This window comes from Chamaea fasciata, unplaced genomic scaffold, assembly GCF_029207755.1.
Source record: "Chamaea fasciata isolate MVZ Bird 193981 ecotype frontalis unplaced genomic scaffold, bChaFas1.0.hap1 SCAF_9, whole genome shotgun sequence".
Lineage (NCBI taxonomy): Eukaryota > Metazoa > Chordata > Aves > Passeriformes > Sylviidae > Chamaea > Chamaea fasciata.
The window spans coordinates 11,768,848-11,785,259 of record NW_027094094.1 but is presented as its reverse complement, the minus strand read 5'-3'; the positions used below and the strand labels follow the sequence as shown (position 1 = coordinate 11,785,259).

At 42.2% G+C, this 16,412-nt stretch overlaps 1 protein-coding gene across 1 annotated transcript in view; it reads right to left on the bottom strand.

Annotated features, from left to right (window-relative positions):
• The window catches only part of COL17A1 (collagen type XVII alpha 1 chain), a 44,573-nt gene that overhangs the window by 14,374 nt on the left and 13,787 nt on the right, over positions 1-16,412 (bottom strand). Inside the window, exons 5-30 of the mRNA XM_066190969.1 lie at positions 15,548-15,685; positions 15,114-15,161; positions 14,154-14,189; positions 12,504-12,551; positions 12,036-12,179; positions 10,675-10,818; positions 9,876-9,947; positions 9,389-9,460; positions 8,973-9,038; positions 7,558-7,719; positions 7,098-7,187; positions 6,914-6,958; positions 6,174-6,323; positions 5,537-5,752; positions 5,208-5,246; positions 4,259-4,285; positions 3,748-3,774; positions 3,212-3,274; positions 2,932-3,036; positions 2,395-2,457; positions 1,968-2,003; positions 1,774-1,827; positions 1,347-1,382; positions 1,112-1,147; positions 681-743; positions 296-331 (exon numbers count right to left, since the gene is read on the bottom strand). Of these exons, the coding sequence (XP_066047066.1) occupies positions 296-331; positions 681-743; positions 1,112-1,147; positions 1,347-1,382; positions 1,774-1,827; positions 1,968-2,003; positions 2,395-2,457; positions 2,932-3,036; positions 3,212-3,274; positions 3,748-3,774; positions 4,259-4,285; positions 5,208-5,246; positions 5,537-5,752; positions 6,174-6,323; positions 6,914-6,958; positions 7,098-7,187; positions 7,558-7,719; positions 8,973-9,038; positions 9,389-9,460; positions 9,876-9,947; positions 10,675-10,818; positions 12,036-12,179; positions 12,504-12,551; positions 14,154-14,189; positions 15,114-15,161; positions 15,548-15,685 (2,016 nt within the window). The remainder of the gene's footprint in view (positions 1-295; positions 332-680; positions 744-1,111; positions 1,148-1,346; positions 1,383-1,773; positions 1,828-1,967; positions 2,004-2,394; positions 2,458-2,931; positions 3,037-3,211; positions 3,275-3,747; positions 3,775-4,258; positions 4,286-5,207; positions 5,247-5,536; positions 5,753-6,173; positions 6,324-6,913; positions 6,959-7,097; positions 7,188-7,557; positions 7,720-8,972; positions 9,039-9,388; positions 9,461-9,875; positions 9,948-10,674; positions 10,819-12,035; positions 12,180-12,503; positions 12,552-14,153; positions 14,190-15,113; positions 15,162-15,547; positions 15,686-16,412) is intronic.

The following is a 16,412-nucleotide window of genomic DNA, read 5'->3' as shown; positions in this document are numbered from 1 at the left end:
TGTCTTGCAGCACTTTCTACCTATTGTATTCTCACAGCCAAGTGGCCATCTCCAGCATCAATGTCTGGGAGGGGAACATGAATGACAGAGGAGTTCTGTAGAGAGGTAACTCTGTCACAAGTTTACAGCCTGCTCTATTATATGTGTCAATTCCATGTTTACAGGTTGACTCTACAGTTGAGACACAAGATCCCAGAACACTAATCTGCTGCCATCTTTCTCCTACCCCTTTTACAAATCATCCTCCTGTCAAATCAGAAAGTACCTGCACTTCTACCTCAAAGGAAGCCCTTACCTTTTTCACCTGGCTGTCCATCACGACCAGCTTGCCCTGTCCAAAGAAAGAGATTGTCAGGGACTTCTCAAACAGTACCACAGTTATCCTGTCTTCCTCCAAAGTAGAGCACAGCCCTAAAGCTAAGAGTGGCTTTTCATCACACTGAATCTGAAAGAAACCTTGGCTGCAGTTACTGAAGATACAGGAAGCATTCATTCAAAACTTAATGGTAGGACATTTTTTTCTGAGTGTACAGACTAATCACAGCTGTCTAAAGGAAAGACCTAGTGTCACAAGCATGATTCCACTCCCATGTTGTTTCCTTGTCTGTGCCCACAGAAACACAATCTGGGTGGCAGTGACATTATCACACATATAAATACAGCTGCTTTCTGGTACCCACCTACAGGTCCTTTAGCCCCTGGCTCTCCTGGAGGTCCAGGTATTCCTCTTGAGCCTTGCTCACCTGTAGCAAAATAGTATGAAAATGAAGCAAACAACTCTTGGACAATTCTGTCAGCAATACTTGCTGCTTTGCAACTGAAAACCAGCATTGACAGGATGTTCAGGCCTCATGATTCACAACTGCCTCTGGGCATTAGAAATGCTCATCAATACAGGACATGTGAGAGAGGATTTTCCTAAAGCTAAATACAAAGATTTTTACCAAGATTGCTGAAATCAAGAATGGGATCTATTTGTTTATAATTTTGGTGCAAAAATAGAATTCCTATAAGCAGTAACATCATTACAATGTTTCAGAAAGCTAACTGGGGTTGGCTGGGATATACTTTTATTAGGTTGGGTGTAACTCCAGTATTTCAATCCACTGACCTGTCATTCCACGAGAACCCTTCTCACCCTGATCACCTGTGGTATAAAAAAGGGAAGCATTCTGTGAGATTGCTTCATTGTAAAATGCTTCCATCAGAGAAAATAAAGTCTGCTTCCTGACAAGACTACAGAAGAAAAAGCCAAAGATGGATAAGGGTAAAATCCATGGACAGTATCCATATCTAAAGGAATCCAAAGAAAATAACCATGAAAGATACTTAATTGGTCAACACACCTTTGGGTCCAGGGGGTCCACTGGCTCCTTTTTCACCTGAAAGATATATGGATGATTGAACAATAGTAATAACAAATCATAAGGGAAAGGCATTTAATGCATCAAGAAAAATCATAAGGGAAATACAGATTCTGTGTTACCAGACAACCTCAAACTGGAAATTCTTTTCCTTTAACACAGCTCCATCCACTCAACTGTTTTTCCTCTCTTAGATTGCTCTATTACCTCTATGTCTCCTGCATTTCTCAACATTTGCTAACAATCACTGACTAAGTTTTGTTTTGCCTCCCTTTTCTTCAGTCTTATGCTTTTCTTTGCCCATAGAATCAAAATGTGACGTGGTCAGACCACGTCTGCTACTCAGAGCAGTGCTAGAAAAACAACTCAGCTAGTGCTGCCTTAACTGCCAGGGGGAAGAGAAAGTTACCTTTAGCACCTGGGAGTCCTGCTTCACCTCTAAATCCTTGTAGGCCGGGAGGACCTACAGAAAAATGAGATGGCGGGTTTTCATTCATCCCACTCACCACAATGCATCACTGACGCAGAAAAGCTATGAGAAGATGCCACTGTTTTTGTTCTCCCCAGTCTCTAGATGCCACAGCACAGGAATGCAGCACTTACCTGGAGGACCTTGTGGGCCTGGAGGACCCATCAAACCTGTAAGAAACATAGATTTTCTTTTAGTAACACCACAATTAGAAAATGAGCAAATTGCTTTCAGTTCGCCCAACAGCATCCACAACCCAACAGGTGTTCAGTGGATTGGGATTTCCCCAGCCACTAGAAGAATTTGCATTACTGGCATCCTCAAAACCAGGACAACAAATATAGAGAATTTAGTCCTTGTGACACTGAGGAAATGTTTTCCACTTAGGTAAAGTAAAGGGACCCAAGCCATCCATCTTGGCTGAGATGCTGGGATCTGTGCTTCAGACAATTACTTCACTTTTCTGGTTACTGCAGAGCAACATATGTGAAAACGACAGCTGGGGTGCTCATTTACTCCTAACCTCTCTGCTAGGTGTTCTCTCTCCATCTTCACATTTACCTTTTAGGCCAGCAGAACCTGGAGGTCCAGGTGGCCCTGGAGGACCTGGCTCACCAACAGCACCTGCAAAATAAGAGCATGAACAGACACAGTAAAATACAGCTGTGATCCCATTTTTCTATTATCCCATCTATTGTTATTCTTTCTCTGGCAAGTGTCATGAATAATCTGCTCATCAGTTCAGAACACCCAAATAGATATCCATTGTCCAAGAAAAGAATATGAGCTCACTAGGCTTTAGCAAGATGAATCCCTCAGCTTTGATGATCTAACCTTGATAGTAAAGTGATTTTGGTTCTGTCAGACTCAAACTTGACTGTGAGATCTGGGAAACCAAAGCAATCCTTGTTTACCCATTATAAATCGGCAAAAAAATCGTTTAGGCCATATTAATCTGTGCTGGAAAATGTCTGGATATGAAATCTGAATTTGAATAGTGAAATCAAATTTCATCACTGAGGTGTTTCATTAATCAGGACCAAACTGTTGCTTTTGTCCATTTCTGTTTTATCCAACAACAAGATACTTGGTTCCTACCTCTGTCTCCTTTTTCTCCAAATCCAGGTGGTCCTGGCTCCCCTCGAGGCCCTGGTAAACCTTCTCTACCTCTCTGTCCCATGGGACCTTCCATGCCAGGCTCACCTACAGGAAACAAATGCCTTGTAAAACCAGGTGTCTGTGGAAGGAAGGCTTGGGCAAAAGGATCCATGGCTGGCTCCACTGGGGAAGGCAATGATCACACCAGGCAGGTGTCTGTGTTCCCATGCCATGTGCCAGTCAGTTGTGAAAGACTCACAGCACTGACAGAGATGCTCACCCATGCTTCCTTTCTGTCCTTTTGGTCCTTCTGGTCCTGCATGCCCACTTGGACCAGGAATGCCTGGAAAGAAAACACAGTGAGCATTCAGACTTCTTGACTATGTGCCGTAAAAGAATAACATGCAACTTAGGGGAACCTTAAACCTGGAGAGATTATTTCTATGGGGTAAAGAATGTAAGGTGGGTACTTGATTTCTTTAGAAGAACACAATACATATAAAAGCACAAGAAAGCTGAACCAAGTATTTATGCAGCTATAGGACTCTTTCAGTGGTAGACTGGAATCTTCACAACCCCAAATTCATCATGTTCAACTAAGAGGAAGTCTGGCCAAGGCTTTGCTCAAGTCTCTGAGCTCTGTAGCTCAGCACCAAGGTATTGATCAAGTGACTTAATCTATGCTAAATATTGACTCTTTGGTGAACCACCTTGAGCTAAGTTCAAGGAACTGTGCAAGGAAGTGCAAAATTTGTTCTTGCCCACAGTAATGTAAGTAAATGTTCTCCCTCAAGGAGGAATTGAACTATAGCCCACCTGGGACACCAGGAAGTCCTCGGTCACCTGTAGACAGAAACAAAGAGACAGTCAGTGGGGAATAAGTCTTCTCTTTTTGTCACTGTGGCGAACCCTTACCCTCCTAAAAAGAAGTTTATGTTCCTGGAATATTTACAAGTTCTAGTGTCTCCAGCAATTGTCTCCCTTGTATTTACGCAAATAATTGAATAATTCACACCATGCAAAACCCTCTGGGCACTGAAGAATTCTGTGATTAAAGCAGGTAGAGCCTGGCTTCAGGAATGACTTTCATCCAGGTGAAAGAAGCTTCTAGATTCAAAGCGAGATCTGTTATCTCTTCTACTATAAACTCTGAAATTTTCTTTGACCAGAAAATGAGAGAAAAACCCCAACCTTCCCAACAATACCTGAACTAACAGATGACTAGCATCAGCTTCTCCAAATTCTGGAGTAACAAAAACCCATTTGCTATCCAGGCCCTACGACAGGCTGCTGATCTACCTGAGAAAGCAGATAATTCCAGACTCACCTTTGGGACCTTGTACTCCCATGTCACCTGAGAAATGTGGAAAAAAAAAAAAAAGCTGAATCAAGGGACATCCTATGATTACTCATTAATTTTGTCTTCTAGTTGCTTTCCCACCTTTAATGAAATACAAAGGAGTTAGCGCCAAACAGGACATTTCACACTTGAATAGTACAGGATCAGAACCAATCTGGCCTTTCACACTGGCACAATGCAGGATTGGGCCTACTGTGTTGTCCTGTGTGGGATCAGGGTCTCTACAGTTTACATGGCAGGAGCAGGACAGTGATTGTCCCCCTGCACTCAGCACTGGGGAGGCTGCAGCTCAAGTGCTGTATCCCATTCTGGTCTCTCATTACAAGAAGGTTTTCAGGTACTGGAGTGAGTCCAGAGAAAAACAACAGAGCTGGTGAAGGGTCTGGAACACGAGTCCTGTGAGGGAGCTGGGGGTGTTTAGCCTGGAACAGAGAAGACTAAAGGGGGTCCTTATTTGCTCTCTACAACTGCCTGAAAGGAGGGTAGTGAGCTGGGGATGAGCCACTTCTCCCAAGTAACAAGGGATAGGACAAGCAGAAATGGCCTCAAGCTGCACCAGGGAGGTTTAGATCGGATATTAAGAAAAATTTCTTCACCAGAAGGGTTATGGGGAGTGGGAAGAGGTTGCCCAGGGGAAGAGGTTAAGTCACTGTCCCTGGAGGTATTGAAAAGACTCGTAGATGTGGCCCTTAGGGAGGTGATTTACTGATGGACATAGCAGTGTTACATTTATGGTTGGACTCCATGATGTTCAAAGTCTTTTCCAACCTAAACAATTCTGATTCTTTTTGTTCAAGTACATGCCATCTTCATCCTTCTCACTGCTAATTGCCCCTTGAAGCAACAACCACCTCAAAATTGTGCATTGCCAGAGCCAAGGAATTGGACAGGGAAGAGAAGGACTATAAGGCTGTACCTTTCTCACCGCGTTCTCCTCTCTCCCCTCGGAAGTAGCCTGTAACAGGAAGTGAAGGGGCTGTTAGAGTGCATTATACAACAGAGTAGCTACTCATTTCAAGAACAAGGATCCATCTATTTGGATCTGAGGCTACTGGCATTATGGCTTTGTGAGTCTCCTCAGTTAATCTGTTTTCACAAATACATGAAATTTCTAAAGATGGGAGAGTAGTGGCTCTGCTGTTGTTAATCTCTTTCCATCATGTGCTAAACAGAAGTAAATCACCTTTTCCCTTACAAAAGTTGCATGAAAAATAATGTATGAGTTCATTTTCTGACTCTGCTTACCTCGTTCTATTTCCTTATTCAGTCTGCTCTTCACCATCAACCAGACTGACTCCTCATTTTCATATGGGAAGGTCGAGGAGGGTGCGTTACCATGAAGAAAGTCTACTCTTGAAACATCCTTTTCTATTTTTGAACTCCCTTGATTAATTGCCAGGAGGCCACCATTGATTCTTTCCAGGTCTTCCACACGAGATTTCAGCTTTCTCACTTCTTCAGCTGGAATGTTAAAGGAAAATGCTAGGGAACATGCTGCCGGATATGCATGCATGAAACACCTGGTGCTATTGCAGGAACATGGCAACACTGTGTCACATAGCTATGGCCACTGAGTTTTGCAGAATTTGTATCTTTTCTTTCTTTTCCCAGCAGGGATAGCTGGAATTTAAATGACAACTTTGGAATCTGTCAGTCTCAGAGCAGTAGACCTCAGATCTCAGGAGCTTTCCTATCCTACTCACCCCAAGACTATATAATTCCTCAACCTATTCTTTCTGTCCATTTGTAATACCTCAGTGGCAAGTCACCATCAAGCTGAATGTTTTCCCCAGTTCTGTGGCTTGGTATCTCTGGTGCTTGGGCTTGTTCCCAGCTTAAACCCTCTGTCCATTCAACATTATTTTCCTCAGTTATTTCTTACCCAGAGCAATGAGTCCAAAAAGCAATCCAAGGAGAAACAACCAGGCTAGAAGCAAACCCAGGAGCCATTTCCACCAGCTACAGCATGAACCACAGGGACACCAGGATGGTGCTGATCCAATTGCACCTCCTGCATCACCACTTCGTATTTCTGGAAGAGGGAAGGAGCAATCTCCCAGTTAATGAAGAGTTCCTTGACTTCAGAATTAAGAATCCCCTACAATAAGGACATCAAGGTCTGATACATTATATAAAGGGCTATGGAAAAAAATCTTTACCCCACTCTGTGCACATGGTGAGTGTAATTCTAGTCCCTATGGAAGATGGGAACAGTATTTCCAAAAGGAATTCAAACAGAGGACAAAAATACTCAGTGCATTTTAAAATAACAGCTGGAAAACATGATCACAGAGGGGTAAATTTTTTGTACAGATCTGAGCCAAAAATGACAGCAATAGCCAGTATGATCTGTCTGAGCCCTCTCTTCCCCATAAATCTGTCCCAGTAGCAGGATACAGCTGGACTGTCAGCTATCTGATTTTCTCTAGCCATAAGAAAGGACCCCAACTGTCTACTCATCAACAGCGAAATCACTGGTACCAATTTCTTTGGTAGCCTCCTGAACACTCCCTCCCTCTGATTCACTGCTCAGAGATCATGAATGTCCCTTAAGAACAATTGCTTTTTTGTGTATTGTGCTTTGGTGCTTCTTCCAATGGAAGTCTGGGTTGCATCACTTACCTGCATAAGTATCTTTGTCCCTTTTCGGCATGGATTTCAGCCCTCCTGTTTGAACAACAGTAAAAGAGGTTTTACCAGTCTTTCAGTGCATGACAAAATTTAGAGTGTGGGCTTGAAAGGGAAAGGTAGTAATGGAGGCAGAAGGAGAAAGTTCTGTTGCATTTCCACAGGAACAAACTCTTACCATTTGCATCTGATTTTAGGCCAGTATCTGTAGCATAAGATGAGGAAAATCCCTGCTTCTCTTTCTTCAAGGTGTCTTCTGCAAAAGATCCTGACCAGTAACCGGATAGAATTAGAAACATTACACCAGAAGTTAAACCAGGCCTATCTTCTTTCATTGGTAAAAGGTGTATTTTTCTTGGGAAGACACAATAGCTCTGCCTGTCTAAACCAGAACTAAATTTTTTCCCTCAAAGCTCCTGAGCTTTGTGAAATATCCCAAGGCACACTCTGGAGATCCTAATGCAAAAGCCAGACCCAGATTTCAGCTGGCATGCCCAGGTTAAAAGCTGCCTGCCTGTCAGAGGCTCTTGTATGATGTACAAGCCAGGTGTAGTGCCCTGGATGCTGAACTTCCCTTATGATCAGTCTCCATTTCTCTGTCCTCAGAATAACCACATGTCCTGAAAAAGAGATATTACCTCCATTAATCCCAGTGTTAGAAGCACTAAAGACTTTGCCAGTGTCCTTTGTCATGACCAAGAGCTCCATCTCCTTTGCTGGTGCCCTCTCCTTCTCCAGCAGCAGGAACTTGCAGTCTTTGCGCAGGATGTCATCTCCCTGGGAGCTCAAAACAGTTCCTCCTGGAATATTAGTAAAAGATGGTAAAGAGGATATCAGTGTGGGTCATTGAGTCCATAACTACAAGCCACATCACTTTTGTTCATAAAAACAGGTGGTCACATTGTGATTGGGGTTGCCACTACAGTAACAGCCCTATAAGAGACATACTGGTCACTAAAGGAGACCTATGCACGTCATTAGGTTTCTTTGGAGATGTGCATTTCACTAGCAAGGAAGCTCCTGCTGCCAGGAATGGAGAACATCTGGAATTCAATCATATGTAGAAGTGATTTGCTCAATGAGCTCTTTGCTCTTCAAACACACTTCCTGTGGATTCTGAGAAATGCAGCCTGAGAGAGATGTTCAGGGCACAGCAGAGCCAGCACAGCTCAAGCTGAGGAGCTCATCAGGCATTGCCAGGTTACTCTGTCAAGCACAAAGCACTCCATACCCTGGGAGCCAGGCAGGGTTAGGAGACATAGAACTGCAGTTTCCTGAGGTTTGGCACAGGCCAAACAAGGTTCCAAACCACCACTGTGGTCACTCTTGTGTCACTAGGCATTATGAAGTATGTCTGGAATGGTGCACAAACATGAATTTGTACACTGACACAATACTGAAAATCAAGATAAACAGAACGGTATTATTCCATTACTCTAGCAGAATCTGGAATAAACCTATATTAGAAATATTATCATAATTTCTGTGGTCTTTACATCTATTTTTAAGCCTTGTCTTTGGGAGCCCTTAGTTTACAAGGCAAACTTGGCTTTCTTTACACACACAGAAAAAAAAAGTCTAATTTATAACTCTCAGAGCTGCAGAAAAGAGCTGGAAAGGACAAATCCTAACTGTTCAAGGACAAAGGGCTTCTCTCATTAAAAAACCATAATCTGATCATGTATAAGACAATTCCTCCACTTTTGAGTGGTTGAAGCTGGTACAACTGACAGATGATTTTTATAGCAACCTTGCAAATGTTTTGGCTTCAAATGAAGTACAATTTCACAAGTGTGCTCTTCTATCCAGCTCCCTGCCTGCTGAGCAGAAATAGCTCAGAATTAAACAGTCCAAACTATTACAGAGATCTGAATCAGACCAGTTCATTTGCTCATTCTTAGATTCTAACTCTGTTTCTTTTCAGAAAGGTAAGAGACTTGGCTAGTGACACGTTATGCACCTGAGTGTCACTCAGCTATGTTGAATCTCTAACTCATTTTTATGATGCGCTTGTACAAGGCCATGCCTAAACACCCGTGAATGACACACTCACCTGCTGAGGCAGACACACCAGTACTTGCCATGGTGTTGCTCTGAGAAGTGTTCTTCATCCCATATGCTGCAAAGAAGAAAATCAACAATGACAGAAAGAAGGATAACAAGGGATCTATACACACTAAAGCATTTCAAAAATCTTTTCTCATTCAGTGTTCCTAGGACAACTCAAACAACCAAGGGTTTCCCCAACAAGCAAATTTCTAGTGCATCAGCACTGGGAGCTGTTCCTGCACATGCAAAACAGAGGAAATGTTCTTCAATATCCCTTCATACCACACCATGCCACACAAGAAGATGGTGATGAGGGGGTCCTCTGTCAAGATGAACTTTCTAGTCACTACAGAAAAGATGGGAGAAGGAAGCACACATTGGTGACCCTCACACTTTCTCTAGGCTTACTTTGTTGCTGACCTGCAGAGGCTGCTGTAGCATTCTGGGTTGCAGAAGAAGAGCTTGGAGACAGGTTGTTTTGAACTCCAAATACTGCAAAGAAAAACATTGCAACAAGGGTTATAGGAGTCCTGCAGTGCAGGTGGCATTCTGGCTAAAACCCAAACAAAATCAGCGATACAGTGATACAAGAATAATAACCTCTCACAACAAATTTCACCAGCTTTCTGGAGGCACCACAGGCCTCACAAAATGTTCTGTAACTTAGTTCACTTTGCTGTATTTTTATTGTTGGCTAGGACAATAATGATGACCATTTTAAAACATTATTTCGAGTTACATTGCGAGGCCACTCTCATGGCTGCATGGATATTTCTGCAGGTGGGGCAAAGAGCTGCTGACACTCAGATGAGGAATAGGAGAGAAACTGGTATATAGCTATTATTTCACTGTAGTTTTCTGCCAGAAATGCAGTGCTATCAAAGTCTGAAGGGAAGAAAAATCTGACCTGTAGAGGAAGAGCTCAGGCCTGCATTCAGAGTATGATTGCTGGGAGCCAGGTTATTTGGAACACCAAAAACTGCAAAAAGAGGAAGTGAAATGTTATAACTTCTCTCAAATCATAAATCCAACACCCAAAGGTCAGTGGCACAGTCTCAGAAATTAAGAGTCAGCTTGGAAATGCAACTAATGATAATGCACAAGAATCACAGAGGAAAAAAAATCTTAAAAATTATGACAACAAACCACTCTTTTACTGAACTGATAAAGGCAAAAAAAAAAAATCTTGCCTCAGACAAGATAAGATCATGTGACAGTGAGAGAAAGTAAAGCTTCTGATAGTATGCCATCATAATGCTTCTTTTGTTTGCTCTCTGCAGCTGGGTAATGCAGAATCCCTGGCATTTAGAAATGGGCCTCACCAGATGTAAGAGCACACAAAACTTACTTATAACATTTTTAATATATGAGCCATTCTTACAACGGGTCAGGATAATCCAATATTAATTTGAGTCTAAACAAGTTTTTATAGGGAATGTGAGCTTGACCTCACTGATAAAGATGTCATCAAAATTTATTGACAGTCAGAGAGTCAGGACAATAAATCCTCACAAAGAAGGATTTTCAGATACAGCCAGTGTAGAAGCAGAGAGCACCAAATTACAGAAAACTAGGGAAAATTCAAGCATATCCCTTGCCATTTTGATTATTCCATCATTTTAGTTTGTGCTATGCAAAAAAACCTGCTTTTGACTCAGTTTCAGCATAGTTCCATCCTTCAAACCTGGGCAATCCACGGAGCATACCTGATCCTGTAGAGTGAGACATGGCATTGATCAAGGAAGAGCTGTTATGGTATCCACCAAGGGAAGACCCAGCAGGCAGAGTGGAGGACCACATGTATGAAGGGAGGGCAGTATTCAGTATGGTTGTGTCGTATGTTCCCGACACTGTAAAAAAAGAGACAGACAGAAGGGGTTTTCAATGAGGCCAGGCTTGTGGCTTAGCATGCACTGCAGGTTTATAGGGCAAACAACTTACATTTCAATTACCCTTGTAGAGTCAACCCAATGACTCCAGGTTAGCATGGCATAACTGACCTCAAATGTCAGCTGACTACACAGAAATTTTAACCAATGGAATAAAGATTGACCTGATAGCATGATCATTCACAAAACACCTTGAAGAGATTTCATTGCTCATAGATGTTATGGTTCTGGAATAAACCACCCCAGTCTGCCATTCCATTCATAAATCACCCTGGGCCACGGGATGTATGGCTTTTGCTTGCCACATATGTCTCTGATTGGTTCACTAGTCTATTGGACTAAAATTCTGTTTTAGACAGGACTGGAACTCTGAGTAGGATAAAAGATACTGCTGGAAGACAATGGAGTCAATGTCAATACCACTTCCTCAAGCCCTGCTGTGAGGTGTATAAATAACTAAAAAAGGTTCTAGTATTTTAAGTACTACTCTGGTTATATAATCACAGAATCATAGAATCACAGAATGGTTTGGGATTAAAGGGATCTCAAAGATCATCTAGTTCCAACCTCCTGCCATAGGCAGGGACACCTTCCACTAGACCAAGTTGCTGAAAGTCTCATCCATCTTGGCCTGGAACACTTCCAGGGATGGACCATCCACAACTTCTCTGGGAAACCTGTGCCTGTGCCTCACCACTCTCAGAGTAAAGAATTTCTTCCTAACATCTAATCTAAGCCTGCCCTCTTTCAGTTTGAAGCCATTCCCCCTTGTCTTATCACACAGTTCCTGATGAGTTATTATCAAATGATACAGCTAATAAATCACTCACTGAAATGTTGTCTTCAGTCTCTATCTCTGTCTCACTTGGAGATGAGAGATCAAATCACCCTCAGACACATTTGCTTAGAGCTCTTATCTCTGCTACAAATACCTCTGAATTGAAGCTAATGGCAGAAAGGATGGACTAATTTTTTTGAAAATTAGACTAGTCACTAGAAAGATACCCAAAACAGCTCTTATTATGGCAACACCTGGACAGTCTTTCAGCATTTGGACCCTCTTTCTGTACAGGGACACCATGTATTCTAATCTGGATGTTCTTATGAAGTACATAACTGAGTACTTTTTATGGCAAATGCTGTTTGGAATGACTGCAACATTGCTAAAGGCTGAGTACCTGACTGAGAGCTCTCAGTGACCATCTTTGTCTCCACCACAGCCTTTTTCGGTATCGGGAGTGTACTAGATGGTGACCGAGTAGGGCTGCAGCTGGCAGATCGACTTCCTTTCAGCAAACGTTTCACATCATCCAGCTCCGTCCCTAGCGGGAAAAGAAAGTGCCCAGAGTCACTCAAAAGCCAACGTTTCATTGATCTGTAATCTTGCTCTGGATCTAAATCATTCAGTGGAATTTATCTGCATGTCTGTGAAGTTGTTACTTTCTGGGGCTGCCACTTAATGACAAAGTTCCAGAGGATGTTTCTGGAACTAAGTATCATTCTCCATCTTTGCAAGAGCACCACCTAACCCACAGCATGCTTCCTTGTCCAGAAAGGGGACTCAAATTAATGTTGTTAACAGGAAAAGACATAACCCTAGCAGCAGCACCCTCTATCGTATCCCTGATACCCCCGGAATAACTTACATCTGCCAGAGGGAGATGCACTCTGCAGTCGGACTCGTATTTCACTCTCTGAGAAGATAAAAAGCAGATCATGAATATGGAGAGAGACTCATTTGTGCCCTGGGCTGGGAATGAATCTTTAGGCTTAAGTGAATTCCTTCCTTCTCGCTGTCTATGTTCCACCTTGCTGTCTTGCTTCTTAGCCTGAGCAGTACTCATGGCCCATGTGAATCCAATGCAAATGGGCTTGGGCAACTTTTTGTTTTGGGGTCACATTTTGTTACTTTAAACTCCCAGGAATTGTATTTCATTAATTGATGGCCTCGGCTGCAGTCAATAATGCTGCTGCTGTCAGACATACAGGTCTAATTATGCAGTCCTCAATCACACTGATGTTCCCACTCATCACAAATATTTTACTGTCCTTCTGAAAAAAAAATTAGAGAGCCAAAAGAAGTTTACTAAATACACAAATTCCCTACTACTTCTTGGGAAAAACTGACATCTCTACAATGGGCTGTCTGATTCAGTCTCTTACGACGTGCTGACTTCTCTTTTGGCTCACTCAATGTAACCAGTCCAGTTGTCAGCCAACATTCTCACCAGGTACTCCATGCTATTACCTTATTTTTACTCGACCTTTACTGTCTAGCACAAGAAACTACAAGGTTAATGTGATCTGGCTGGGGTAAGCCTTTAAACTTGCTTCCTACAAGCAAAATGGCCAACTAGAACATGTGATACATGCTCCTCATGATGAAATCTGACAGTGCATGCACTAGAAAAGAAATACTATCTTGGCATTCATGTGGAGAATATGATGGATTGGAATTATTTTCTGAAATAATATGAGAAGCTGGACCTGATTCTCTGGTGTCTACTTTATTATGCATGGCCTAGTTCTGCTGGGAGCAGAGGTATGTAGTGTGCTACAGGAGACTGTGACGATCTGAGGCAGAATAATGGGGAATGTGACACTCTCCAGGACAACTGTGAAAGACCATGGTGTGATTTATACCCACGGCTAAAATTAACTTGAATAAAGTGACATTATAGTTTCCTCTTCAAGCAACTGGAAACAGATACGACATTCTTGGAAACCAAGATAATCTTTCTTTCCCCAACACTGTTAATAAATTATTAGAAGAGCTGAATGATTTAAACAATGCAGAGCTATACAGTGAGCTGGCTACAGAGACCACAGTAAATCCACAATTTTCTCACCATCTCTTCCCTACCAGAATGAGATTATTTCAAGGTATGGCTTCATGGTTTGCAAGACAGATCACAGTAGGAGAAGCATGAATGCAATGACTGTAAATATGTCAGAGGCTGGTCCCAGAGCATGGATGGACTAAGGTTATGGCAGTGAACCAACAAGATGGAAGACTATGTCCTGTGCCCTCAGACATCAAGGTTTCCAAGTAGATTCTCCTTTCTGACACAGTCTGAACTACCATGACCTTCGCTAAGGTCAATTTTTACACCAAGCTTGTTTAAACAACTCTTACAGATTCACAGTTCACATCTGAAGTGGTGTAGACCCATGTACCTCATCTGACTGCTCTACATGTGAACTGGTGGATTCCAGCAGAAGAAAAGGTCTATTTAACACACCTGAATTATTCTGAACTGAAAAAAGGAGGCTTCTCAAAGAACAGTATCACTCACCTCGACTTTGGCTTCTTCCTCTTGTAGAGGCAGATGCTGGGAACAGCAATGAGAGAAAAGCCATATTAGTCTTTACTGCCTGTGACACCTCTGAAAATCAGCACACTCATCTTGCTCAGGGTGCTTATATTCAGACAGTAACTTTTCTTGGAGCACAGCTGGGAGAATTGAACCATTAAGAGTTTTTGCCAGGCCCTCTTTAGACCATAAGGTATCTTAAAGAAACAGCAGCACCTTCAGCCTTTCTAGACCAGATGTTGTTTCTTTTTATACAGAGAAATGTTGCGTGTAGATGTTGATGTCCCATTTCAAATGGCCAAAAAGAAGTTAAGAGGCCTGTTGACCCCACTGATTAATGCTGGATATTGGTGAAACCCTGCCTCCTCTATGAGACAAAAGGTAACCTGATCATATTGTTTCACCGTCTTCACTGAGTAAAACCAGCAGCTCAGAGTTTGGACAGGACAAGCTAATACCTGTTGACAATGTTCTGTGTAAATAAGTCACATGACAGCCACTTCTTTTTCCATATATACTTGATGAAGTCTAGAAATGAGCTACTGGAAAAGTATATCCAGCAATGACTCAATCCTAAGAGTCTGGACTTTCTTGCTTGCAGCTGTTCTCCCAGCTATTCTGGAAGGTGAAGGGAATGCTATGAAGTATCCCATGTCTCTCTTCTCCTGTCCATGTCCTATATCATACAGGGAGCATCACAAAAGCAGCTGAGAGAAGCAGATAAAGACTATGCACCCTCTGTTTGAATACGATCAGCTAGAGACCTGACTTTCAGCTGTTAATGTAAATCCCAAATAACTCCTCTGCAGGAGCTGCATGATGGCCCAGTACAGAAGTAGCATAGGAAGAGCAGGACACAGCAATGTGCAAAAAGCCATTATGGTCATCAACTCACATGACCTTGCCATAATGTTCAGAGGAAGAGCTCTAAAAAGGACATACCAAAATCTTTTCTGGGGATCTCAGGAGAAGAGTTGGCACTGGAGCTCCCTGCAAAGAACAAAAAGGTGTTCATTACTACTTTGCACAAGATCATTAAAAGCTTTCAAAACATGTCTTCCTGGCAACTGTTTAATCTCAGTGGGCAAGAAACACTTCCATAAAAAAAAAAAAAAAAAAAAAAAAAAAAAAAAAAAAAGAGCTATTCAGGTTTCACATGAAAGAGCAGCCTTTCAACAAATATACGTCACAACTCCTTTTAGGAATAAGCATTACTCTTAGGATAAATCAGACTTAAAAATGTGTTCCTGATGGCTTATTTCCTAGGAAAACCACAATGGGATTGAGGACAATTCTGCACTAATGTGACCTTAGAGTGCACTGCTCATTGCCTCCACTGCACATTTGTCTCCCTTCTGTGGCAGGTTCTGTCATACCTTCATATGTTGCATGGCGGTTGACATAGGCTTTTCTTTCAAATGTTGAACCAGGTGATTTGGTGAGAGTAGAGCTGGGAGACTGGGCTTGTCTGTAGCTGGAGGCTGAAGACGTTGAATTCAATCTACCACTTCCACCTATTGTTAAAACAAAACAACCTCAGTAAATGGAATAGAAGCCCTGGCAGTACACTCTGGATGCCCTGGGTGCTTTATGTTACTGTCTTCTGAACAGGACAAATTTGCGTTGGTGTTTCACAACTAGAGATGGACAAAAACAATATCAGGGTCTAACTCTGGGTGTCCTCAGCATTCAGGGCAGAGAGGAGTATTAGTTTTCACTGTGGTTTCAAAACAAATCTTGTCACTGATATGTAAGAAACCAGGTTCTGGCCTAGGGCAATAATGAACCATCTCCCCTGAGCAGGAACAAATCTAGCTCTGAATGATACTGAGTTTTGGTTAGGATATAGATTCACTTGAAAACTCAAGTGTTATGTGACATAGGCTACAAAAAGTGGGAGATTATTAAACCAATCTCAGAGTGCTGAAGGATGCATTTTAGGAGATAATGGAAAGCAGAGATGAGTCCACTTTCCCATAAAGCAGCTATCCACACTCTCACTTAGTCAATTTTCTGGAGAAGTGATTGAGGTATGTATCAGCCCAAGACAGCCTGGAGGTTATTAGTAGCTGTTATATGTAGACATAAGAAACAATTTCCCTCCTAATTCACATCAGTGCTGTAGAGAAGGAACTGAGCAGCCCTAATTAATGTCTACATACTCATGCACAAAATCTAATGCTGGAGTATGATCAAGGTGCAGCAAAAAGGAAGCTCTGTGATAAACTGCAACCTATCTAT